The sequence below is a fragment of the Rhopalosiphum maidis genome, chromosome 2 (assembly GCF_003676215.2).
Source record: "Rhopalosiphum maidis isolate BTI-1 chromosome 2, ASM367621v3, whole genome shotgun sequence".
NCBI classification, from domain to species: Eukaryota; Metazoa; Arthropoda; class Insecta; order Hemiptera; family Aphididae; genus Rhopalosiphum; species Rhopalosiphum maidis.
The window spans coordinates 33440738-33463641 of NC_040878.1; the positions used below are offsets into that span (position 1 = coordinate 33440738).

A 22904-nucleotide genomic window follows, 5' to 3' on the forward strand; every position below is an offset into this window, starting at 1 on the left:
CATGGGATCTATCAGATCGCAGAAAAAATTATGGATATTTTGCATGAAATAAACGATTTAATTAACAACGGAAAAATGATATTTTTGAAAGCTCCTTATAAAATTCAATTATATCACGAAATGTTACCTAATAAACCGTTACCACCTTTACCTATAATAACACGATGGGGTACTTGGTTAGAATCGGCAATATTTTATGCAGATAATTTTGAAAATTTTAAAATATGTTATTCAAAACTTACAAGAAGATGGTGTCAAAGCATACAAAACTATGAACAAATTCTAACTAAATCAAATATAATCAACGATTTAACTTAAATTAAAACAAATTTTTCGATTATTGTTGAAAGCATTAAAAAGCTTGAGACTTAAGGTTTGTTATTAATAGATGTTTTACACATTTTTGAATAAGTTACGAATTCTATTATAAATCTTGCTGAAAATGATAATAGCGTATTAATGTTCCGAAATTATTAATAAAAATAAAGGCTTGCTAATTTTAAAAGAAATTGTTAAAATACACCTAAGTGAGACTGTTGACTTTAAGAGTTCCTCCATCAAACATTTTTCCCCGGAAATGTTGTCGAGTTTTAAATATGCGCCCATAACGAGCGTTGATGTGAAACGAAGTTTTTCTGCATACAAACATATCATCACAAACCGCCGTCATAATTTAATCGAGGTCAATATGGAATATATTATTGTTACTTATTGTTTTTCCAATATCGAATAAATTGTATATTTTTTCATTTTTATTCAATTTTATTATCATTAAGTAATATAATATTGTAGTCTTTTTTTTTCATAATTTATGTTTTGATTTTATAACTTTACAATAAGTAAATAGTTGTAATAATCAAAAATTATTTTGCATGTTTTGCATTATTTTCTTGCATATTTTGACTTTTTTTAATGCATGTTTGTATGCATATTTTACAATTTAAAATGCATATAAATCCGGTCTTTAGATATAACAGTGCATAGTTATTTAATTATTTTGCTTGTTTATCATAGAATATAAATTAAACTGGGATATTTTGTATGATTAACCACTTAAATCATATATTATATTATCAATTATTAATATTATACTTGAATCAGTGGGATTTATGATACCAATAACATATATGTTTATATAATTACATTTAAAAAATAAAAATATTTATATATTTACAATAAAATACAAAATCATGTTAAATTATACAAAATATCGTACATAGTTGTCACGCTTCACGAAAATATATAAAATAATAATAATAATAATAATAATAATAAGGTCTTATAATTGTATGTTATACTGCAGTCACAGCAAACAGTGGAATATATTTTTGTATTCTGTGGCCATGTTTACGAGGAACTACAAGCTCTGTGTTGAAAACGCGCACTACTTATTTATTTTATGTGGCTAAACAGAACGAACTGTCACGACGTTTATCGCTAACAAATAGTATGTAACAAATTGTATGTAAACACAAGGATAAAATAGTTTAAAATTACGAGATTTCCCGACGAGTCAAAATCGCTCGTTAGAAATTTATTAGATCGCGATGTTAACGCGTCGTACAATATAATATTTTTTATAATATATTGTAAAATACGAAAATAGTTGTAGATTTATGAGTGCAAAACGTAGGTACAGAAAGACAAGTCGGCGGACACAGAGAGAATGCGCGATAGGGACCACATAGTTTACGAAGAGTTAACAAGCGATCTATGTACATCGTTATCTCGCAATAACGGGGACGATGGAGTGTCTACTGTAGCAATAGGTACAAATAATATTATTGTTTTATCGCCGCTGTTGTCTGTTGTAGCCGTTGTACGCCATGTCGTTGGCTTCATCCTTGAACGCGACCGAACCGGTAGACGGTGCTTTGACATCCGGCTGATTTCGGGCCGGCCGGCTGTTATACGGCTGTGCGTCGGCCGACTCATACAGATACTGTTGAGGATCAACCGGATGTTCACGATGGTACTGTGGTTGTTCCAGGTGCTCGCGGTGGTATTGTGGCTCCTGGTGTTCGCGGTATGGTGAGTACACGGGTCCGGAATGGGCCCCACCGTTAGACGGCCTATGATAGTAGCTACTGTGCCCAAACGTGCCGTAGTTATGTTGGAGGTCGGGCTTACACAGCTTAAAGAACCCAATGAGACCGGGCACGACCAGCGCCAGGAAACCGAGCACCTTCTTAAACGAAGCCAAACCCAGGATGAGCGGCAGGAAAAGGAGGAGCTTCAACTTGAACAGCTTGAGTACGATCAGCAACGGAATCAGCAATTTCTTCACCTTCTTCTTGGCTGAAACACGAAAACGGTATTGATTATAATATAAGTAACAATGTAAAAATTTGCAAAACTTATAAAATCTTATCATATTGCCAAAAAAAATTATCACTTATTTATTTTATTTTGTTTTTCTTGTAAAAAAAAAATTTGTTGACCATTATGAAATGTGTTCAATATCATTAATAGTAAGCGCTGTATCCAGATATTTTTATATAAAACAAAAATAATGTCGACTTAACGAAGATATAAATATAATATATTAGTAAATATTGTAGTCGATATCAATGATATTGCTGAATAGCCTATCCAAAACGCCGTATAATCATTATAGTATCGTTCGAGTTCAAAACATATTTTATATATCTATATGCAATATTATTTAAAAAAAATAATTGAAACATATTTAGAAAAATTGATGAAATAAAAATTATATAGAATCCGTGTAACTACTCATTTATGTGGAATTTATATAGTTATATTTAAGTATCTATATAATCGATATTATTATACAGTATACACTATACACATATGATTATTTTGTTACATGTGAAACATGTTTTATCTTATATTGTACATTTACATTATTATTATTTAATATAAAGAACGTCTTATACCCGAAGTGGGCGTTAAAGTCAAAAAGTACTTGTAATTCGTTATATATATATATGTCTCAGTATAGATAATAAGAATAATATTATACACACGACCGGACGTAACTGCAACAGACGAGACGTCACGTAACTGGTAACATTTGAATAACATCGGTAGACAAGCCATTCGTACCTTTTATGACCAAAAAATAACATGATAATGTATAGGCTTACTAATAAGCATACCTAACGTCGTAATGTCGCTTTCTGTTTCAGGAAAACGGTGGTAAAATTAAACGAATCGGCCTGAGTGAGTTTCTCGCCAATTATTAGCGTCCATTCACTGCAAAGTCGAACCTTTTGTGTGTGCTTTCGTTTTCATTGCACCCGTCGTAATATCGTGGGCGTCATATTTTGTTCTTTGTATCATAGCTGCCGGTTGTTACGCGATCGCGCGCGACACAAAAACGTCGAGGAAGTGCGCCGTGTTGTTATATTACGATAATATATTGCGCGCGTTAAAAACCGACCATAAATCGTGACGACGATCAAAACAATATTTTATGACCGCGAGAGGCGGAAGTCTATAAGCGCATAATATCATAGAGGTCCCGTCGCCCGCGACCCACAATCGTAGAATACATAATAATATATTAATATAATGCGATTTGTGAATTTTCGCTTATCCATTTATTCTTTGGGCCTGATCTTATGTGCAAGTGTACAGTTTGCCGAGTGCAAATAGAAAGTGTACCACAGCCGACGTATGAATACAAACTGTATTGACGATGCTAATTTCCTACTGCGCCAACAGTACAACCGATGTTTAAGTCGTGTTTAAGTGATTATTATCGTAATATAACGTAATTCGATTTAATAATAAGATTTACATAATATTAGTATGAAAAAAACGTGGGGCGTCTAAAATACCAATGAACCACAACAAATAAAATATAACGTTCTATTTTGGCGGAATATTTTTCAACAAGTGTTTAGTAAATTAGTTAATAATAATATTATTGACGTAACGTATCCCGATTTTCAGAATGTTCGAAAGCTAGCGACCTCTTAAATCCACACGTAGCTGTGCAATGCACACGTATATAATAAACGATTTGTTTTATGTTTCTTTATTATTATAACCAGTTACGCGGAGAACAAAAAATAACAATAATGTGAAATCGTAAATGAACGTGGATGGCGTGTGTACGCTTTGAAGATAGATACGATTTAAATAGTTTATAAAGGACATTTTTTTATTGTTAATCGGGTAATACTTCAAGAAATATTTAGTAGAAATAGTTGAGTTTGTTGTTAAATATAACCAATATTGATAATCATAAATAATGTAAAACCAACCGTCTTAAACGCTTAAAAACATAATAATAATTTAAAAATTATATATGATATTTTTCCGAGATACACTGGCCTAATAGTTCACGATTTAAGTATCTCTTTGTACATGTACGCTCTACAAGTTATTCTCGAATTATAGTAGTATCACGTACGGTGATGGTGCGGCGCGATAGAAAAATTAAGACCAAATTGTTTATAGACAATTATACAGGATGATTGTTCGGGGAGAAAGTGTATTGTATACATAGCTTCCAATACATAATACGTGCACAATTGTGCGTTGTTGATTGTGTACACGTGCAGGACAGTCTTCGTTGACGATTATCGACTGAACGGTAAATTACGGGAAACCGATTGCTTCTATGAAAAATCACATAAAAATATCTAACAGATACTGTTGGCATACTAAAATAAATGTAATATTAATATAATAAGTGTAATTTTAGAAATTAGAAATTGGAAAATGACTGTTATTTATCTTTTCAGAAAACGCTGATAGCTAAGAATCTTTAAACTTTAAGGTATTGGTAATTTCATCATCCGATAGCACCTTGTATTGTATGTATAGCAATACAGAAAATAATAAATTTCAATATATAATAGATAGAAATAAATCTACAAAAATAGAGATTTTTTGGCAATAAACGCTTGATAAGGTCACTGTGTACTCGTAGAACTTCTATGGAAATTAAGTATTTATATATTATATTAATTGTAGAGTATTTAGTTTTATTAGTATACATCAGACACTAACCTACAGTAGTTGAACAATAACTAGTATACACGGTTAAGTGACTCAATTTATATTATCTATACAAATACTGCAAAGCTTAACAGTTTGTACGTTTGGAGGCACTTATCGCGATTTCAATAAAAATTATATCTATTTTTTGAAACTTAGAAGACGTTTTAGATTCTTCTTCCAACCACTATAAGTTGCTATGGATTAGCTTGTACAGAAATTTCGTTTTAGCTCACACAAATCAAATCATTTTTGTTTATAATAATATAGAGTTATTATTAGTAATATAAATAACATTTAAAAACAATTGATATAGACTAGCCGAAGCACCATACGTTTAATACTATTTTTTTAATCAAATCAAATATTTAATTTATTATTTGTTGCTTATATAGTTATATGTAAAATAAAAGGTAATGTTCTATGTTTATAAATTATATATTTAAAATTTACTCGACTGACTTTATTGAACGATTCAAAAATTATTCTTAGAGATATTAGAATAATTTATTTAGAGCGTAATTTGCATCGTGTTTGAAAAATACATCAAGTACTATGTCTAATACGCTCTTAGGGGATTTCCTATTTCGATCTAATTAGTTCACAAAACTGGTATAGCCCTATACTTTATATTTATTTATTTTTCCTAGTGCGAGTCGGAGTTTACACCGAGTTATACTATATAAATATAACACATATATTCATATGGATACTATACATAATTATAAACCTCAACGATGCTCATTAAAATCGTAACAATCGAATCATAAAAATCAATGGCAATATTGTGATTTAATATTGAGTATATGACAATTATAGAAATGGTTTTCTAGTTTGTGCATTACGCACGAGTATGCTGCCATACCGTCGTTCCGGACGTATATATTGTACTATATTTTTGTATTTAAAATTTAAAAAAATGAAAAGTCGGATTATATTTTAAGATAAAATAACGTTTGGGAGACGGACATCGAATAAAGCGTTACAATAATTTTATGATAGTTATGTGACCGTACGTTATGATTTATTCAAATCGTACACTCTTACCATTTAAGTAGTACACGCGAATGCAAAGCGACCAGGTCAAACATTGGAACATTCGTACGGTTTCGTATCATTTTATTAAATTATTGTTTTGTTATGACGAATCAACGACGTATTTTAAGCGCGCGTGTTCCGGTCCAGAAAATAAGGTAAGTAAAATATTATATTATTTTTAACGTTTATCACGTCACCACTCGAATTAATGTTAAATTTGTTCCGACACGGCTAGGTCTCACTTCCCGGTTTTGAACTCACTGTGGCCTGCGCAACTTCTTATTACTGCAGAGTTTGCAAGATACGAACAGTTCACGAACGATAACGAAATTCGTCTTGTCGGTAAATGTTGTTCGTGTAATAATGTTAGTACGACTAAGATAGTAAGATTAATCGCTTTTAATGTCCAAAAATCAAAAACGAAAACAGTTTTAAAACATCGAATTTTCATTTCTTTCCACAACATGTAAATCAATCTATATAAACACCATCCCTTAAATTTTGTATCCCTATTTAAATACGTTATTTGAAAAAAAAACTATTAATATTCAATAACTCACTAATGACGCTGGCCTTCTTGTCTTCGAGCGTGTCCAGCTCGGAGGAAATCTCGTCGATGAACCTGGGCGAGTACCTGCCGCCCTCGGTCAACTCGTCGGGCACGTGCACCTCGACGGCGGCCGATCGCAGGAACCGCTCGGCCTTGCGCGTGGCAAACTTCACCAGCTTGTCCCACTCGGTGTCCTCGGGCCGCTGTTCCGTCGAGAACTCGAACGCCCTGGACGCATGCCGGCCACCGTCGTCGTCTTCATCGCGCAGGCGTATCACCCGCACGTTCTCGTTAAGCCGGTACGAGTCCCGGACAAAGAAGTCGCCCAGGCCGGACAGGGCGCGGGCCTTGAAACACTCGGCCATGTCACCCTGCAGACATGCGCCATTGGCCGACGACAAGTACGGATCAGCGCCCTCGTCCGAGAAACTACCCAACCAGTTGAATAGGTTCTTCCCGCTCCTGTGTCCGGGACCAGCGTCGCCCGACGTCGTTCCGTTGTCCGCTACACCAACGCCGCTGTCCTCGCTGTCCGGAAACGACATGGACTGCTGGCCCGTGGCCAATGCCACCAAGAACATCATTACAGTCAGTGAACGCATCGTTCGGCCGTTGCTCGTTTCCATGCTCTAGTGCTCTTGCGCTGTTTTGGCTATTGCCTCTGTAAATACAAAAAAAAACAAAGGGTTATATACAGGGCTGTGAAATTTAAAATAAAGTGAAGTCTTCGTATGTACTCAAGGTGATAATCATCATGTCTTAAATAGAGTGTCAACTAATTATTTTTTCGTCAAATATTAAAAAATTTTAATATGAATAAATATTTATTACCCTTATAATGTGCAATAATATTACTTACTCGTATATTAAAAAAATAGTTATAAAATTCATAATAATTTCATTTACATAATTTGTAATAGTAATGTCTCGAATCAAATTCATATAACATTTATTTTTAATTCGGAATGAAATTCATTGATATAAAAAATATTAAATTAAATTTACTCTGTTTATATAATACTATAATCATATACTTCTATTACAACCAGTGATGTGACTTATCCGATGAATGCATTCTAATGAATCGTAGTTGATCGAAGTAGTGTTTTCATCTGACATAATTATGTCATACTTTAAATGACTATAGTAATAGATGTCATATCTTTATTTTTTAAATTATTGTCACCTGTCTGCAATGCATTGCGGGTTTTTACAAGTAAACATTTTCAGAACGGCAGTTGTTGAGTTTGGCTTTGAGAGATTTTAATGCAAGGTTGCTCAACGTGGCGTGAACTTCTGCAGGGTTCAATAACAACTTCGGCAGTGTATAGAGCGCGCTGAGTGGTAATAAACAATTATTGTCCCAGCGTGTCACTTGTAACGTTATAAAACCATGTTAGGTTAGGTTATGTTAAGGTAGTGGAGTATAATGGTTAAACATAGCCACACTTGTTGTTAGCTCAATTTGAAAAATAATAAAGTTGGTTAGGTTAGATAAGTTTGTAATACTTTGAGCAGTGGAGATTTTATAGTAAGTTATAAAAATAAAATCGTAAAAATAATGTTATGACGGGAAAAAAATTTAATATCTGATATAATATTAATAATATTATACTTTTAAAGAAAAACCTCGACATACCTTTAAAAGCGTCTTACTGTTTCAAAAACGGTGTACACAGTCTATATTAAAACGTTTTAATATAAATCGGCGTTAAAAATCGTCTTGCGACAATCGTTGGTTATGAATGTAGTTTGTTCGTACGTATAAGTACAAATTTTCGGTCTGTAATGTGTAATATTATTATGTCGATCGAGTTTCAACGCAGATCAGTAATAGATACAAACGTCAGAAATCGGTTCGTCAGCGCACACGTCATGGTATGTTAGGTAGGTGTCTGTACATAGTAAATATGCAAACATTTATTATACGAACTAAATGATTACTCCCATACCTGTTAGTGACGCGTCTATTGATGTAGATCGTCGCCCAGAATGCTCACACGGTTGCGGTTTATGTATACGATACCGTTATACCACAGAGGACGAATTATGATTATTATTCTGAAAGAACTACGACGTAAACACGTCGTACCGGATTGTCGATGCTGAACCTCGTCCGTTGACCGTTCGGATGTCACTAACCGTCTGCCGGTCGGTAGTCCACCGTCTGCGATATATATACAGAGCGCGCACGTAACACACCGACTCCTCCTCCGCCTCAACGACCATATACCTAGTGTGCGAGTGTGTCATAAAATGGAATTAGGTAATCGCACTCAAGTCTCAAAATTCTAAACAAACAAAAACATCAAATCCATATTATTATTATTATTATTTTGCGCTATACAAATACAAAGACAACAAGGAAAGTATATAAAACTATTCTATGTACTATACAATACACATAAAATAATAAGCTCAAATGTAGGTAATGGATTTTTAGGCAATGCTTATAACTTCAAAAAAATAATGTGCACATAACCTTTGAACATTATCTATTTATTTCAATCTTCTACATTAAAAACTGGTAAACAATGCTTTCGTATAATTATAATATTCTAACTTTTTAATAATGTGTTTCAAAAACTATAATGAAAACATGAAACAATCAAATAAACCCCGTTACGGATACAATGCAAATATATTTGATCGTAATATTAGACTTACCTATAGTTGATATGACAACCGATTTAGAGGTTCAAACACGATATTATTTTAAATGTATGTTGTAATTGTGGATGAAAACGTATAGGGATAAGGTAAATTTTTAGCAAATTACTAATGAGTAATAACAGTTCACAATGAGTACGTATCACGCAATGTCGCAATGCGTTTTTAAAATCTTAACCTACGAAATACTTAAATTAAAAAAATATTTGTATAACCCTCAAAATAATCGAAGCTGGTAGAAAAAATGCCAGAATGTGATAAAAAGAAAATAAGTTAGTATTATAACGTATAAAAACTTCGAAATCATACAAATATACAATGAATGTTTTGTTCTGGATATTTGATTTAAAACTATGTCATTTAAAACCAATTGTACGGTCGTACAATCTTAATAAAAAAAATTATTTTTAATTTTAAAGTTTTAATATAAGCAAGTATTATTAAAAAAATGATCTTAATATTGTTTATTGCTGTCTTATAGTTGGTTAGAAAACATTTATTATGTCATATAGATAAACTAATAAGCTTTAATTTATTAAATAATTTTTTTTTTTTTTAAGAATATTCTGTGATCAACAAGTCATTGTCCACATCTTTTTGTCGGTATACAGCATATTTAAATCAATCAAATAAATTAAGTAAAAACCTATAAAACTCTTCTTTTAGCCAGATAGTTTATAAGTTTATAACGCTACAAACGTTTAGTTATACCATCATCTTCATTTGACCTCGGAACAAAATCACCCATGCACTCTTACCGGCCGGAATATATGTTTATTTCTACGTCAGCGCCATCATAATAGCCGATAATTCGCCTACTCCTTCGTGAAAGTCTGATATAATATTATTATTATAGTAATAATAATAACTCTACGGTTCGGGTTACCGGGAACTGCAGAGCAAGTCTTCCTTGGGTTACATAATACAAACGTTGTGATATTACATGTTATTGTTATTGTACGGACACCTACTACATAATAAATAAACTGTACTCACTGAGTCACTGTTTTTTTTTCGTATATTCCAGTGCGGCTGCACGCGCACCCGATTACAAGATATTTTACTAGCGTTGCCCGACCAAGTCGCTTACGACCTCGCAGATCGTACACACTTCTGGAAAGGAAAAAAAAACATAGTATTTCATAACTTACATACATTGATCACCGTGTACCTATATATATATATATGCCATATTATGGTACGGCGGTGACGCATTGGACTTTCTTCGATGGGCCGGGCTGACCGGCATCCGGGTCGAACGGCAAACAATATATATATATATATATATGTAATAAATTAATATTATATATCAGCGTTAACGATACAACACGTGATTTGGTGGAAAACCACGAACAACTAGTGTGAAAAGTCGAATACGGTTATTACGTATATTCAGCTGTCGTCATACTGTCACACTCGTTGCACATTTCTAGTTAGCTTTACTAATTTTTTAAGTTATTATTTTATTTTTAAATAAATAGTTAATATTAAAATATTATTTTCAATCTTTTTTTTATTTTGAATTAAGGATGTATAATATACTATAATCTGTAAATATTTTTTTTTTTTTACAATAAGCACAAATCATTTTTAAAGATCAATAAAATAAAAATAAATTAATCAATTACATTTTAGAGGCGAGAACTTGAAATAAGAAGCCATTCAGTGATGGAATTCTGTGACACAGAATGGAAAGGGTTAGTCAATTATTAGATCACAGCACCAGGTTCGTTTTAGGCTCCTTCCGAGGTCACCAAAAATAATGGGAACAGGGAATTTTAAGATCTGCTGGTTGCGATGATTGAGTATTTTGAAGTACAGGCAAATTCAAAATATCTTGGCCACTTTTTATACTGTTGGGATACATACATTTTTATGAAGAGCACCATTTGAGATATAGTATAGGACATTAGTTATTTGGATTGAAATGTTTGAACTTTATTTATGTTGGTAAGTTTTTCAGCTCTCATACATAATTAGATATTATAGGTTCAAATTAGCGTGAAGAGGAATTTTTACAGGAGATGTTTATTTTTTATCTTAATATATTTAAATGTGAGAATAAAACATAGCTGTAGAGTACGTTTGTTTAAGGTGTGACGTTTAGAATTAAAATAGGTTACCCAAGTTAGTTATCGGTTTAATTGTACATTTAAATAACGAAACTATTGGGTGGAATGTAGGTGTAGTTTATATCAGTTTGATAAAAGATTTAGGCGGTTTTTTGATGAGGTTTGAAGCTGTTTCTAAATTGGAATGGAGGGTTAGGAGTTCCTTATTATTTATAAAGTTATCAGTTGTAATTATATTGTTTTATAAGAAAAAGTAGATTGGTAAGAAAAAAATAGATAAATAGTAGTGGTGTTGCGACCACTCGGTACACCAGCAAAAATCGGTGATATATTAGATAGAGATGATCCTGAACGTACAGTAAAATGTCTGTTTTCAGAAAAGATTTAAATAGTAAATATAATTACAAGAGGAATCTTAAAATAATATATAAATATTGAATAAATAGTATTTAATTTTTATTTTATTATTAATTAAACTTTAAAGTATATTATTCTAAAATCTTTAGAAAAATGTTGTGTTTATATTTATAAATGTAAAATTTGTCATTAGGAAATTTTTAAAATTAAAACCTCTAATGAAAAAATGTAAAAATTAATGTAACGTAATAAATACTTTAATTTATATAAATAAAAAAATGTACTTAGATAATTAGAATGTCTAGCTATTTAATCGAAGCACACAGTATAAAATAATCATAGTAACTGTAAGTAAAAAATACAAATATGAGCTTACATTCACTAAAGATACAATAACTTTTAATAAATATTTTTTTATATATATTTTAGTCCTCTGAAGTTTTCTAAGTATAAAATTAAAAATTAAAAACTAAAAGCTTTATAATATCATCTAATGTGAACATGCTCTTAATTATTATTTTAAAGTTGTAATATGAGTAATATGAATATCATGGAAATTAATTTATATTTTTTAATCCACCATATTTCTATATCTACCTAATTATTTTTTAATGACAAAACGCCGGGAGATTAGAATCAAAAATAATTTCACAACAATGAACAATAAACAAAAATGAACCGACGTCATATTCGGTATCGGTGTCGCTGTAATAAATGATTTGACACGAACGATAAGCACATTATTAAATATTATTCTAATATTATATTATCTGCAATTTTATTTGTTTTTTAACGTCTATTTATTTCCAATATAAACCTACAACTGCAGTCTAAATGTATTTATTCACAAGAGTCAGAATCGGTTCTAGTCAAAATTACTTAAACAGAGTCGATTAAATTATATTCATGTGCGTAATATACTAGAATATTAAATACATAATTAACAAACAAGGAATTCAATTATAAACAAAATAATATGGATATATAATGATATTATACTTGCACGACGGATAACAATTAATTATGCGGATATGCCAACATTATAATGGATTGCATTTATTAAAATAACCTTTAAATTCAATGCATTAAAATGTTTTCATGTTTTGTTGATGGATAGTGTGCGGAATCAGATATACTCATGGATTAGAGTAACACGAATTAAAAACCGTTTACAACCACTGCATTGAATTATTAATCTCTTAGGAAAGTGACCTATATTTTAAATATAACCTTTTTTAGACCTATATTTAAAAGTTAGAAGGAATAGAAGAATGTAATTATTTCGCGGTATACTTCTCCAAAATAAACCCATTAGAAATGATTTAGGGCGATGAATATTTCAAACGCATAAATTATAATTGTATAATCATAATAATTGAATGGATGTGATTAGATTTGTCGAATGTTTTGCAGGAATAAATACGTATACTACATCAAATCAACCATATCAGTAATAATAATGTTAAATATATGCTACGCTTGAATGCATATTTGAGTTCACCACGACACACATAAAATAATACCCATCTTTTATTTATAACGTATAATAATATTATGTACGTTACTTTACTAAACATTACATTAAATTATTGCGGAGATGTTGATTTTCAATACTACCATACATTGAAAACAGCTGATTTTAAAATAGATCGAAAGTTATGTACAATTTAAAATATTATTATTTATTCGAAAATCTACGAGGAATTTCGAAGCCAAACTGGTTGTTCTTAAGACCGGTTTTTTCTTTATGTATTACCACAGTGCGTTTCTATATAGGTACATATTTAGTAATTTTCACAAAATGTTATTACTATATAAATTATGTACAATATTGTACATGTATACAATTTTATTTTTGTCGAACATATTATTTATTTATATTTTATAGTAATTACTTATTATACTTAAAAAAAAAAGACAAAATAGATAATACTGTTTAAAATATTTCTAAAATTAGTTTTAATCATACATTATTAAGGGTAGTTTCAATGGATATTTTCTTCCCTCGTGTTTTCCAAGTCTAGCACACAATTCTTTAACGTATTTATTTATTGTGTTATTTTTGTGTATACGGATTATAGATAAATAAAAAATATATAAATTTTCATAATAGAATATATAATTTATTAATTTTTTTAAAATTAGTTGAAGTTTGATTTAAATATCCACTTGAAATTATAAAATCCTAAATTTGTAGATATACATTCATGGTATAATTTTTATGATAAAAGGCCCACCCCCGCAATAACCCATTCCCTTTATATAAAACAGCAATAATAAAATATTTACTAATAAATTTATATAATATCTGTACATTATTAATTAAATAATACAAAATAATTACTTAATAACCATAAATGACATAAATTATAATAATGTACTAATTTAAAAACTAGTTTGTACCTATAACTATACATAAATAATTCATATTATGCATGATAGAGAATGAATAAATTTTGAATTGAAAGTTTATAAAATGTTTAATTAATGCAATTTTTTTTAAATTTTAAAAAATCAAATTTTACAGTACCAATTACCATTAAAATACTGTGCAAACTATTATTAATAATAAATTATAATTATATAATTATCATTATTGTATTATATTTATAATATGCTAAAATGTGAATTCCGCTTCACGCTTATAATGTTAAAAGCAACTATCATTAACTTAGCGATTTGATTAATAATTATAAAAACTTATTTTTTGATGATCAAAATCAACTAGTTTAACATAGGTTATTGTAAATAACATTACATCTTATTATAAAAAAACAATAGATGAATTTAACAGTTTTTTTTTTTTTAACCCATAATTTAATAAGGTAATTAACTATATAAATCACAAAAAAATATCATTTAATTATAAAAACAAATTTCAAGAATTTCTCTACTAATAAGGATGATAAACTATAAATTCATATCTTATCAATTTAATTATTATTATTATTTAACTATTTATAATTCATATAATTCTGCAATATTTCAATAATTATATACAGTCCTAGTATAAGGTATTTGGGTTTAAAATTAGACAAAAATATGAAATAGAACTTGCATGTAAATAATATTGCGATGTGTATATCTTTTAGTTTTTGTAAATTATGGGCGTTTTTACCAATGCAAACTATGCACATAATTTATTTATCATTATTTCAGGCAATATTCCAATATCGTTTATTAGTTTGGAAAAGGAAGGGAGGGGCTAAATAAGAATATTAGTAGACCCCTACAACTGTTACAACGGAAAATAATTAGAATCTGCTAAAGTAAAAATACTTAAATTACTTCAACAAAAGATAGTTGAGTGTGTGTATAAAAAAAATTATTATTTTATTTATAGTTAATAACTTTAAATCATTCTTGAATATAAAAAATAAAAGAAAAAAAATTAAAATTGTGCGTTTGATAGTACAATAGATTATTCTAAATAATCGTTTACACTAAAAGCATAGACTATCTAAGTCCAAAAAAATACTACTTAACGCCTATACTCGTACATATAAAATACATTCTATACAAGATGCTACTGGGAACCATGCAAAAAAAAATATAGATAAAGCTATTTGCATTACTTGGATAAGAAATATAATTATAATAAAAAATATTTCTTTTTCTTTTTTTAAATCGTATCATCAAATTGTTCATATTATTATATTTTTTTAAGTAAATAGTTAAAAAAATATTGAATTATTAAATAATAGTCAAAAATATTTTGTGAATAAAAAAAAAGTTATTTTATATTTATTAAATACGAGTATTGCGTAAATTTTAAATACAGATAGATTATTGTACTGTTTTGTATCATTAAAATAGTCATTTCTATAACTATCAGCTTGTTTTTTAGATATTTTAAAATTAGAAAGTATAATCCAGTAGAATTTTATTAATCCGAACTAATTGGGGTTTTAGGTTGTTCGATATAATGATGTCTTATTTATTTTTTTTAACAATATAATTTATGTAAATAAAGAACAAAAACAAAACAAAATTTATTTTGTCAGGTGTGGGGTTCGAACCCACGCTCCCGTTTGGGAACCAGAGCTTAAATCTGGCGCCTTAGACCGCTCGGCCAACCTGACTATACAATTTTTGTAGTAATTTAACAATGTTGTATTTATTCAAACTTAAATATATATTTTTTTTTTTCATTATTATTGTTTGAGTAAAAATAAAGAATAATACATTATGTGATACAGTTAAAACAAAAGTCACCAAATTATGTCCCATTCCATCAGATAAAATATTTATTTATGAATTATTATTTTCCATGGTAAATAAAATAAGGTTTTCATAAGTGACTTGCACTTGGTTTTACCTTTTTTTAAATTAAATTAAATATCATATAGGTACATTACTTTTTTTGGCTCCCAAAAATTCTCAAATGTGTTAAAACAAGTGGTCTATTATTCAAAATAAAAATGAAATCAACGAAGATTGTTGGTTTTGTATATTCGTATAGTCGTATTTAAATAAACATTTACATTTTTATGTTAATATAATACCTACCCATCTTATATAACTATAACTTTATAATGTTTTATGCAAAAAAGACAAGTGGAGCTAAATAACAATGGCTCACCTATAGGAATCATTTTACACTTCCTCTGAGAGTTGACCAAAATAAATCACAATACTCATCCCGTCTTCCAAAAGCCAAAACATAACTAAAACATCGAAAAATATTAAATACTATCTATACCAAAAGTTTTCTAGGAATCATGGATACATTTTTAAATTGTTATTTCATTTACAGGATTTTTATTGTATTAATAGATGTACTAGACTTAGAGTCTAGCTAAAATGTGTACTTATATGTATACCTTTAATATGAAAAACTGTTTCCATCGGTTAGGTTGCCAATCATACTGATCGTATACCATAGGTATTTTCTTATTTTACATATGAATTAATAATATATAATAATATTGTACGTGCACAATTTAAATTCAACATATTATATATTTATAATAGGCGGTAAGATCGTCTACTGCTTATAACCGGGCGTAAAGGAGAAATATGACTAGGAAATATATAATATGTAATACGTATTAACTAATAAGTACGTTTCATATAGTATATCTAAAGTACTAGTGGCCGCGATCTATATTTAATGTTATGGGATTCAAAAAATTCTGGTGTTAGATCCACCTACTAAAAAAAAATGTTTAGTTAGTTACGTTCGAATAGTACTATATTTATTTCTAACTATATACATACGATATAATGCATAACAAACTATTTTTGATTATCACCCACCCACCCACCTGACCCACCCATAAATAGTTCTGAGGAATTTTCCCCAATTTATATCCGTGTTCGGCGCTACTGCCTAGTACCACCTACGATCTAACTATTATCATAATATATTATAATACCCAATTCATTTAATTAAATACACAAATTATATATATATATAAAGTATAGTATAGTAGTAATATTTATATTATTATAAGTACTATTTACATAACATTATTGTCTATAACGAATCAAGTCAATAAACGATTTCTGTATGTTTCTAATATACAGAACTATACGGTACGTTAGACTCGGTTAGAGTATGAACCGGCAACGGATGAGAGAGCTACCATCGGGACGTTATGGCAAGTATATACATTACCAACACGAATACCAATTGCCCCAACACCCAATTATCCAATAACCAAAGGATTCTTGAAAATGACATCCACGGACAAATGGCGGATCTTACGGCGCTACGGAAGATTTGGTGCATCTGTCAGTGGGTCGTATTCTCCATCTGTCCGTGGACGTCATTCTCAAAAATCCTTTAGTTATTGGATTATTGGGTGTTTGGGCGATTGGCATTCGTGTGGGTAACGTATATACTTGCCATAACGTTCCGATGGTAGCCCACTCATCCGTTGCCGGTTCATCCTCTAACGTACCGTAACACTTCCACTTCTTAGTGCATCTTGTACTGCCAGTAGTCGGCCGTAGCTCGTACCAGCCTGCGGTCCGAGTCCGAGGAGTGAACGGTGCTAAACACTCTGTGGTCAGATTCGGGTCTTTTGTCTGATCACCTACTTTAGTCATGGTTATCACTGAACCCCTGGTTCCGCAGCTGGTTGAAAACAAACATTGGTTCACCGCGGTCGACAGGCTATCTTCTTTAGCCACACCATTGATGTTTCCAACCTTCTCCATCGTGGCCGCCTTGAGTTCAAATTGCCGATTATCTTGTCCAATGAATTGAATTAAGGACTCCCGTTTATTTTTATTGGCCTCAAACCAATCTTTCTTCCTTAATCTTAATTTATTCTTAATCATCATTGTTGTTGTTGTTGTTGCAAATTTTTTCACCTGTTTAACCGGCTCATACGGATCGTCTTGTTTGACCATATCTATTTAATATTATAAAACCATCATAAACTTAGTAGCCTAATTATAATAGTAACAAGTAAGACGGTCATAACTAATAAACAATTTAATTATTGACTACCTAGTTCGTGATGATAAAAAATTATATATTAGTATATAAAAGACTCATGATCGAAAATACGCTTAATATTTGATAATTAACAATTCATTGATGCATTTAATTGGTATATGATTAAATTGAAATGTTTAAAATATTTCATAAAAAATTAAAAAGACACTTCGATCACTCGACTCAGTGCGCTTTCGAAATAAATTAAATCATGACATATTTTTTTCAAAATGTATAATATTCTATTATAATGGATGCAAATTATTTGATATTAAATACTAATAAGATAGTCGTACACTAACTAAAAAATTAATACAAGTAAATAACAAGTTAAAAAGAATACGGTTTAATGATTAACACGTATTTTTTGAATACTGACAAGTATTGTCACTCCTTTTACCACTAACATTTGACCTTACGTTAGCGTATTCATGTAATGTTCTAAAGTCAGTAATCAAACCACTTTCAGTCTTCGTGACTATGTAAAGTAAAGCTTGAAGAAAAATTGCCCAAACTAATATTTGGAATATCATAGTTGCTGTATAACAGATTTGTAAACAAACTATATCACTGAACCAAATCCACTAAGTACTAAATAATAATAACTATTGGTTCCCATGGATAATATATATATTTATATAGTGAAAAATATGTCTAAAATTATTGTTTAATTTTTAAATTGCTATAATATTTTAAATTATTTATGTTTATAAGCTGAAATTAAAATTATTAAATATCCAACTTAGTACACAAATACAATGTTGTATAACAAGATAATCCAAAAATTTAAAAGAACAATTTAAAATAAACAATAAACTACAAAATTATTACACTAACCACATAAAAAAATTAAAAGAATATGCATGACAGTAAAATTAAATAAATAAGTTATAGACAATAATCAAGGAAATGAATACCTTCCTAAAAAAAAAAACAATTCAATTAAAATAATATAAATTTAAATACAAATAATACTTCAAAATCTTATCTAAAATTTTCTAAACAAAATAGTATATACTTATATACATAACTTCAGTTGTAGCATTTTACTTGCACTGAAATTAATGGGTACATGAACCATAAACAAAAATGTATCATTTTGAATCTTATAGTTAGGTTAGTTTTATTGCATAACTAAAACTTCATTGGGCGTTAACTATATTTTTACCAAAACATACTTAATATATTATATGTATGTGTGTATGTATGAATATAATTATTGTACCTATAATACATTTTATATAGTTTATTTTTTAATTGTTGACAAACATTCGAAAGAAATCTAGAAAAAAATAAAATCTATGAATAGTTAGCATTAAAGTAACCTAGGTTTATATTATTATTTACAATATTTATTAAATTATATTTTTCTTGTATATATTTTTAATTTACAAAAATAAATAGCAGATATTATATTTGATTGGAACTTTTACTTATAAAACTTAACTTAAATGAAAAATTAATTGCATTATATTATTGAGAAAAATAAATTATTTAAGGATATTTAGTAACAAAAAAGTTATTTTTTTTTAGGATAGAGGCGGTGAATTTCATTTGGCATAAGGGGTGGCATAGCTGTTAAATCTACCACTGCTAATAAAGCAACAATAACTATACTATAAAAAAAAATTATAGATTCAATATAAAATCCTACTAAAAAGATATAAAATATCATATGCAATATTTTAATATTATACGAAAAATACAATTTATAGAATTTTAATTTTAAATTCAGAGCAAAGCGACGAAGTTATTAAATACATAATTATGTGGATTTTTTATTGGTTTTTTTTTAAAAAAGAGAAACTCGTTATTTTAAAAGTAATTAATCTTGAAAACTATTTATTCTACAAGTACATAATTTCAGAACATTTTTAAAATATTATTACTATTTATATAGTATATTTATGTTTCTAATTATAATTGTTGGAAAAATTGTATTGGTTATACAGGATAATAATTCACTTGTTATGCATTTACACATTATATATGTCAATAATATAATTTAAAGATTTAAAAATAGAAACGCTATCATGTAATAAAAGATGACATCCTATTCGTAAAGGTTGTCAATAAATGTGCCTCTATTTTCAATACGAGCAAGCTATGGAGAAAAAATTTAAAACTCAATGGGCTCTTACTTTTATTTTAAAATAGAATACACGAGTTAAAGATAATAATAATTATTGTTTAATAAAATATATATGAAGTTTGGAAAAATATTTAGATTATTTATACTATAATCATTTTATTATTCCGTGTATCAAACAAATACCAATATTAACGTACAATACTAATAACTAATAAGTAATCGCGATATTTGGACATTTGTTTTTTTTCTCCGAGTTTTTCCTAATCCCAATCACTATATTTAACGTCTGTATAACTTTATACGACACCGACGATGTAATGTACAAGACGTGAACTGAAGAGGATAATATGATTATGTCACATAGTCGGATGTTAATAGATCATTTATCCCCAAAAACGTGGCTGACAGAAAAGCATTCCTCAATTATTACCTAAAATCGATTATGAACATCTGAGACAACCGTCAGTGACCAGACCCGACAGACCCGAAGATTGGTCATGGTCTCGGTGGTCGATGCGATTGAGGGGTACATTGCACCATGGAGTGATGCTACCACACATAACGGAGCACAACACAAAAGACACGAAAGATTTCAATTTTAACGTTGAACGAGTCGAGTACAACGGAAAACCCGATAATGTGATAGAATAATGAACGTTTGCAATTATCGTGGTTTTTTTCGAACACACAGCTGTACATAATCCAAATGACTACCAACCGTACAAGAATCACAGCTAACAGAACGTTGGAGTTGGGTACTCGGCTGTCGGACTCGTCATCACACGACATGCGGATATCATTGCCGTTGTCGTTGGTAGCTGCCGTCGTTGTCGTCGTCGCCACCCCGAATTTCGGTCAGCCACCCACAGCCGTAGTGCTAATGCTATTCGCCAAAAGCGGAAACACCACTTCATCTAGCCAACGATTAATGTCCGCTCGGAACTGCTCCGGCGCTGATGACGTGCAGCCGGCGGCCAGCCGATAATACCGAACAAGCAGCAGACGGCGGTCGTTGGCCGCCATCCACGGCCTGTCTACGACAAACAGCCGCTTGCCGATGGCGAACGGAAACGCTAACGAACCCGGAATCAAGTTGTCATCGAATGCCGGCATCGGTACGGCGGCCGGTTGTCCGTCAGACGGTACGCCGTACAGCAGTAGTGCCGTACACGGGTTGTCTATCTCCTTATCGATTTGGTCGTCTTCATAATCATCTTTGGTGGCGATGGTAGTCGTGGTCGACCGTCCTATGTTTACAGGTATCATCCAACCACGTCCATCTGTGTCCAAAATGAACCTGTGCCAAAATACGCACGTTTGTTGTATAACGACATGTAAAAATCGGACTATAACGAGTAGATATTTAAAAGGACTACTGTCACAAATTGTACTTCAGTACCGGATTTAACTGATGAGTAGTGATGAGGGGGCAAAATAGACCGTTTATTTTAGGGGCTTCAGGTCGATGTTCTAGAAAGATTTTCTAACTTAGTAACGAATAAATACATACGTATACATTATTACAAATATTGAATGTTGGTTAAGGAAAAATGTATCATAAGAATAAGTTATCCACATCCGTTTAACTTAAAAAACTCAGTTTTATCCCTATATTTTTTCTTTTTTAAATCCATCTTCACTTTTTTTCAAATACTTACCGAAAAACACAATCAATGCATTAAATTAATTATAAGTAGGTAACAATTTATTTTAAAGCGTAGTTCCTCATCCCCGTGGTCGACAGAGGTTCCGACACTGATGACTATACATACCTACCAAATAAATCGTATACGTCTAGAAATATAGATATAGGCTAAATGACCATAAATACAAATTATGATGAATTGGTATTTACTCGTATAATTAAGTATATAATAACATTATAATCTGCGTATTTCTTTCACTTGATTTTCTGTGACAACGCGTGCAGCTCATTGGTGACTTCAAAGCTTTCGTGTCCTTTATAATATTCTTTGTTCACATGTGGTAGCATCACTCCATGCATATACCCCCCAATTGCATCAGCAACCGAAACCATAGCAATTCTTCGGGTCTGGTCACTAACGATTATCTCTGATCTTCTTATGATCAACTTAATGTATTTGAGGAATGCTTTTCCGTCGACAACGTTTTTAGGGATTAAATTATCAATTAACTTTCTATTAATTACTATGCAACATCTTTCTGAGTCCAGGAATTATTGTACATATTATCAATGTGATTGTGTAACACTGTACCGACGTTAAGCGTAGCAACCGAAGTGATTGAGAGCAGAAAAAGCACAGCTTGAATCATATTTTGAATAATAATTTCTATTAATATTGAAATATTAATATAATATTCACTAAAAAATATATAATTTATAATTAATATTATTTAAAATTGTATTATACAGATATAAAATAATTGATTGTATTTTATTATAGCTTATCTAATTGTTCACAGAATATAGACACAATACACGATAAGTACGTTATATAATATTAAATTATCGTGTGGGTCATTGTTATGGGTGTGTTCAGTTTTAATTCAATGATATCATTGTTAGATGAACCTAAAACTATAAACAAACCAGAAAACTTCATTGTCAAACTTTTCGCCGCTGACCGCCGTACTATTTATCGTGAAGAGTTAATCTCCCCACAAAATATCAATACTATAGATATTAAAAATGTATTTATTATTAAAATAAAACAATACAAA

General features: G+C 30.1%; 1 protein-coding gene, 1 non-coding gene and 1 pseudogene across 2 annotated transcripts; all 3 read right to left on the minus strand.

Moving 5' to 3' along the window:
- Positions 1-1175: 1175 nt before the first annotated feature.
- LOC113552288 lies at positions 1176-8714 on the minus strand. Its single transcript, XM_026955090.1, has 3 exons — positions 8515-8714; positions 6573-7223; positions 1176-2298 (listed from the first exon to the last, which is right to left on the minus strand). Exons 2-3 carry the CDS (start codon positions 7186-7188, stop codon positions 1790-1792), a joined length of 1125 nt encoding a protein of 374 aa, XP_026810891.1. The 5' UTR covers positions 7189-7223; positions 8515-8714; the 3' UTR covers positions 1176-1789.
- A 6945-nt stretch (positions 8715-15659) lies between these two features.
- On the minus strand, positions 15660-15743 carry Trnal-uaa. The gene has a single exon. It is a non-coding gene; the product is annotated as a tRNA-Leu (tRNA).
- A 5007-nt stretch (positions 15744-20750) lies between these two features.
- LOC113552439 lies at positions 20751-22496 on the minus strand (annotated as a pseudogene).
- Between the last annotated feature and the right edge of the window lie 408 nt (positions 22497-22904).

Bases quoted from the DNA above. Each gene is read 5' to 3' on its own strand.
- LOC113552288 (XM_026955090.1), bottom strand. From the start codon at position 7,188: ATGGAAACGAGCAACGGCCGAACGATGCGTTCACTGACTGTAATGATG. The intron at 2,299-6,572 runs GTGAGTTATTGA...TTCGTGTTTCAG, and splicing joins CAAGAAGGCCAGCGTCATTA to CCAAGAAGAAGGTGAAGAAA.